The sequence below is a fragment of the Cephus cinctus genome, unplaced genomic scaffold, assembly GCF_000341935.2.
Source record: "Cephus cinctus unplaced genomic scaffold, Ccin1 Ccin1_scaffold0805, whole genome shotgun sequence".
Classification (NCBI taxonomy): domain Eukaryota; kingdom Metazoa; phylum Arthropoda; class Insecta; order Hymenoptera; family Cephidae; genus Cephus; species Cephus cinctus.
In genome coordinates this window covers 94978-100623 of record NW_014333402.1, presented here as the reverse complement: position 1 = coordinate 100623, position 5646 = coordinate 94978, and the positions used below count along the sequence as shown (strand labels likewise).

Below are 5646 nucleotides of genomic sequence, written 5' to 3'. Positions count from 1 at the left end.
TATGTTATTAATGTTATTAGTCTATGTACCCGGGAAAAAATCATTTGATCTGATTTAATCTAATTAGATCGAATTTGTATCTAATTTGATCCGATCAGATATCCATTTTGAATAAAATGGAGTACTGCCCTGAGTTAAATTAAATCTGCATAGATCATCTCTGATCTGATGAGATCTCGTCGGGTTTTGCTTCATTGGACATAAGATCTGATTAGATCCATTTGGCTTAGAAGATCTAATCTTTAACGCAGTTCCTGAGACAGAAATTTGAAATTCATTAATCTCTATTAACTGCAAACAAAAATCTTTGTGTAATTAAATGTCTAGATAGGTTTAAAAATGAATACCAATAGGTATATACGTATGACAATGAAATTTCAGTGTTAAGATATACAAAAATTATATGCATAGTTTTTCTACGAATAAGTATTTATTTATTGCATATTCTGTTGCTATATTCAAAAAAATAATGAGTTCTTAAAATAGCAAAGTTTTATTCAGTCTTATTACATGCAGCTACATTGCTTTCCTACTTCAACAAAATGTTTCGTGTACTAATGGGGAACTGGACCAATTTTTTTTCGTTTTTCTTAATTGTGATACTTTAAAAACTATAAATATTGATGTCTTAGGTAAATAATATGCTTATATTTGTTAAAAAATGATATTAAAAATTGTGTTGCACAAATAGCACAAATAGCAATTTTAGCAAATTTTAACATCGATTTTCTTTATATTTAAGTGGCAAATAAATGATCTAATCAGCGTTCTGGCATTCTGAGTGCGTTCCACTTATCGCCCGCAACGCTTGCAACATCGTTGTTTCTCTATCTAATACATTCAATATTTAAAGACACAACGATGTTGGGAGCGTTGCGGGCAATAAGTGGAATGCACCTTCTATCGATCATATTCTAGCAAACTACTTAGACAGTTTTTAAATTCCCGTCACAGTCCAATTCTCCGTTTTGCTGATAAGCTTATCGCAATAGTCCCATGCCGCTCGTTTACGAATGAATCAATTTCCATCGATCAAATGATAAGGAGTGGAAAATGTGTTTACGCTTTATCAGTTTACACATGTTCGCTAACCATTCGCGAGCTGGTTTAATGTAGCGTTGTACTTCTCTTTAATTTTGCATAGCATATTAAAATACAAGCAATCAACAAGCTGGAAAACTTTATCAATGACTTCCCATGTAGATAAAAGAACCGATAAGTTATATTAGTGCTTTGCCGTCCCATCACAAATAGTGTCAACCAATCCAGCTAGATATAAATTGAATGTTATCGAAGAATTACTCGACGTCAAGTACATACTCGATTGAGTATCTGTCATGTAGTGATCGGCTTCTCATTGATTAAAATGAATCTTGAAGGATTAATGCACGACAATTGTCGAGATTTTAACCGATTGTAAGAGAAGTAATAATGGGAACTTTAAACTGGAATGAACTCTTCCCAGGAAGATGGAGTGCTGTCATATTTATCTCTTATATGGCTCTATTCGTCAATCAAGGTATGTTTGAGGTTATATTTATTTTTTGATAATTTATTGTTATATGCAAATTTGTCATTAAACAAGTTATAATTTAATGATTTATTCAGATGTTGTTTGATCATTTTACTGCTGTAAGCATTTGCAGTAATAAGTTTTGATACCATTCAACCATTAGATACAGACTCATTACTTATTCATAAAAATTATTATTCCACTGTATTTCACTTTTATTTGTCAATTTATATGAGTAAATAATGACTTACCATATCTTATCATACATTTATATTTGATATAATCATCGTATTGTTTTAAAGATTATTATAGACATTTATTTTGATTTATTGCTCAGGAGATAATAATTATTATTTTAGGAGTCACTGGCATTTGATATTATAATTGTATAATATAGGTATTGTATTATTCTATTATGCAGGAATCATAGTGACGTGGTCTCAAAATGATAAAAAGTATGAATATAATACTATCACAGTGGTATTGATGACTGAAGTTTTGAAACTAATAGTTTCAATCATTTTCTACTGCAGAGAGTAAGTAATGATATTTTAAGGTCATCAATGATCTTGTATTAAGATTTTACAGCCATAAAATAAAAATTGAAATTTTTGCAGGAATACAATATTACAACTGTTTAAAGAAATACAAAAGTATAAAGATGGTGGGTTTATCATATATTAATTTATCTTATATTGTGCAGCCAAAGACATTATCAATTTTTCAGTGTTAATATTGTACATGGTACCAGCATTTTTGTACTGCTTGTATAACAATCTGGCTTTTATCAACCTGGCTGCATTTGATCCTACGACATATTACCTTTTACTACAGCTTAGAGTTGTTATGACTGGAATTGTATTTCAGGTATTAACAAACACACAACATTTCATTTTAATATCTGTTTACAATAACTGCTAAGATAGGTGTAGTCTAATATTTTTTTAAATTATCTGTATGCAGGTGATATTCAAAAAATATTTATCAACGATGCAGTGGATATCATTATTACTACTAACTCTAGGCTGTATGATAAAACATTTAAATGTCAATATTAAAGAGCCCTTCTCTTTACCAAACTTTTATCTAGGTATCAATACGTTCTACATTTTTATACAGGTAAATAGACAGAAAAAATAATTTCCTTTAAACATTTAAATATTTGGTAATTAAAATATTGTTACTCTTATATATTTTTTTTTCATATTTCAGACAATGTGTTCATGTCTGGCAGGTGTCTATAATGAATACTTGCTGAAGCGTCAAGGAGCAGATATCAATATATTTGTACAAAATGTGTTCATGTACATAGACAGTATTTTGTGTAATATTGTCGTTCTTGCAGCACATGGAAGCCTTTTGCAGACCTTTGATAGTGCTGGCCCTAGTATCTTCCTACAACCAAAAGTTATTCTAATTATAATTAACAATACAGCTATAGGTATCATAACTAGCTTTTTTTTGAAAAACTTAAATTCTATATTAAAAAACTTTGCCAGTGCCTTGGAACTCATATTTACTGCGATTTTAAGCTGGATATTATTTGGCATTCCTATCTATATAAACACAGTGCTTGCCATTGCCATAGTAAGTTATTCTGTTCTTTTATATTCTCGAAATCCCGTGCAGAATGCTCATCCAGAAGTTCGTGAAATTAACACCGATATGAAAGAGTCGGTTCCCCTATCAAAAAAAATTCAAACAGTCTAGATTAGTGAGGTTTCATGCCTGTTTGCTGTTTTTTCAACTTATCTAGTGAACAAAAATATAATTTCACACTGTTCACCTAGTCAAAAAAGTTCAATGATCGAGTAGAAGTTTTTATGTAACCAAAAATACTATGTAAAGAAAATCATATCATCAATCATATTGATTAATAATAAACATCTTTTATGTCAACGATTAGAAATTAACTATAATTATATCTTGTCATATAATATCTTTCAACTTTGCCAGTCTAACTGATGGATATATTCACAAACCTAAAACTGGCAAAAAGTGTTGCATGGAAAACAAGGTTTTCTAGGTTTTTAGGTTTAAAGTATTTCGATTTTCAAGTAACTTGATCTTTAACGTTTTTTTAAGGTCGCTAAATTTGAATCTCACCTCGGATTTCGAGAATTCGAAATGACGGATAAGAAATGGTAAATTAAACTCGCAAAAACTGCTGGATCTTTATGGAACTTGGTATCCTAGATTTTGTAACTCGTTGAAAATGACATCTAATAATTAAATTGTTTGTACCCTAATATTCGCTAACGAATACACATTATTTGAAATAACAACGCAAAAACATGACTTCGGAAAAGTCCGACAATTTGTATATTTCTGGACAGACTCATTGGATTCGCCATTCTCGATTTTGTGAACTTCACATCATATTGCATTTAAGCGACCTTAAAAAACCAAGTTTTATAAAAATTCAATAATCTTCAGTTCTTGCAAAATTCCTAGTTAGATTCTTGTATTTTAGGCCGATATATGAGGGGTTAAATCATTTATTATACATTGTATTTGTTTCTGAATATTTCTGAATACTAATACAAGCTGACGATACACTTTCCTATACGTTAACATTATAGCATGGGTGACATTCTTAATTCTTCGTTATGTGCCAATTAGAAGATATTTAGGAAACAAAATTAACAATCATTAGAAAACCAAAAATTTTTACTTCCAAACTATTTTATTATACATTAGACTTAATGGTAATGAAAAGACGATTCTCAATGTTACGATGAATTTTGACAATTTCAAACATATCAAAGATTATGTATCTTCAACGAAATTATAGTATTATTCGGTAATTCTCTTTAATGAAATTGTTATAGTTTGTAAATTATAATTTTAATGTAAACTATTGCTGTCACAATTTTATCAATACTATATCAGATTTCAATTAACCAACTGTTATATTTACTAAAAACAATTTATTAGTGTAATAAAAATTTATGTATACAAGAATGCGTATACATAAATGCAGCAATATATTGTATTTACAAAATGAATAATAATCAATTACGTGCAAAATATAATATAGATTATTGCAATAATTATTCTATATACCGTGACTAACTACTATTGATTTGCCAATAGTAGAAATTGCTTTTCAATATGTATCTTCTATTTTTACTTTTAGTTGAGATCAAAACCAATAGCGAGTTCATTTGTAAATGGCTAAAGTTCTTTTTCCGTTAAAGAAAAACTATTATTGTTTATTATGAATTCTGTCATGGGCACTTTAATCAAAATGTATTTATACCATCTTTTTGTATGTACTAACAAATAATAAAATGATTGCTATTCTTTTTTATCTTCTTTTATTTCTAATTGTCACAATTCTTAGTGCATAAATTTAAATAAATTACCATTTTTTGTGTTATATGTAACAACATTAGAGATATATGTATACTATGTGCGCTCGATTACCGTATGAAGTCTCATAAATCTCGACCTATTTCTTCACAATGAACCATTATACATATACTCTACTATCTTCCATCAAAAGTCGTACACGATCCAATTGTTAACATTCGATCGCCCAAAATAAATTCTCGTCCAATTATTTATTACTTTGTAAATTTCAAATGTCACAGTTTAGACATTCATGGAAATCGACGCAGCTGTCTATGTCGACTCGTTAGTAAAGTTCATAGAGAATAAACAGTTTTAAACGACTTACGACTGAAAGATGCGGGTAAAAGTACCGTTAACTTGTTAAAAATACATTCAATTTATCATATTCCTAAGTTTCTTATATATGTATATACGTATCGCATAAAAATTGATAAGGAACATTCCAAAAGCAATTTTATTTAATTATTTTATTGCACTTTTAATTAATACACGTCATTTATCCCTTTCGTGACCGAAAAAAAAAACTTTACTGATACGTGCTACGCATCTTAACCCATAGGGACAGAAAGATTAAACATGGAACAAGTGCAATAATGTTATTATGTCAGTACTTTTACATTATATATAAATAAACTGAATACCTTATGCAAAAGAATAAAAATAAATAAAAATATCTCAAGTGACATCTGCACTTTTCCAGCTTAAAGAATCCTCTTGATTCTTCTGTCAAAAATTTAATTCGTTATTTCCTATGACTAGGATCTTTTCTACAAAGA

The 5646-nt window shown here is 29.1% G+C and overlaps 1 protein-coding gene across 1 annotated transcript; it reads left to right on the top strand.

The window, feature by feature from the left end:
* Nucleotides 1–143: 143 nt before the first annotated feature.
* LOC107270577 (UDP-galactose transporter senju) lies at nucleotides 144–4822 on the top strand. The gene is made up of 6 exons (XM_015745699.2): nucleotides 144–1519; nucleotides 1935–2049; nucleotides 2131–2177; nucleotides 2241–2380; nucleotides 2477–2632; nucleotides 2726–4822. The coding sequence occupies exons 1-6, from the start codon at nucleotides 1432–1434 to the stop codon at nucleotides 3221–3223; spliced, it is 1044 nt and encodes a 347-aa protein (XP_015601185.1). The 5' UTR covers nucleotides 144–1431; the 3' UTR covers nucleotides 3224–4822.
* The last annotated feature ends 824 nt before the right edge of the window (nucleotides 4823–5646 follow it).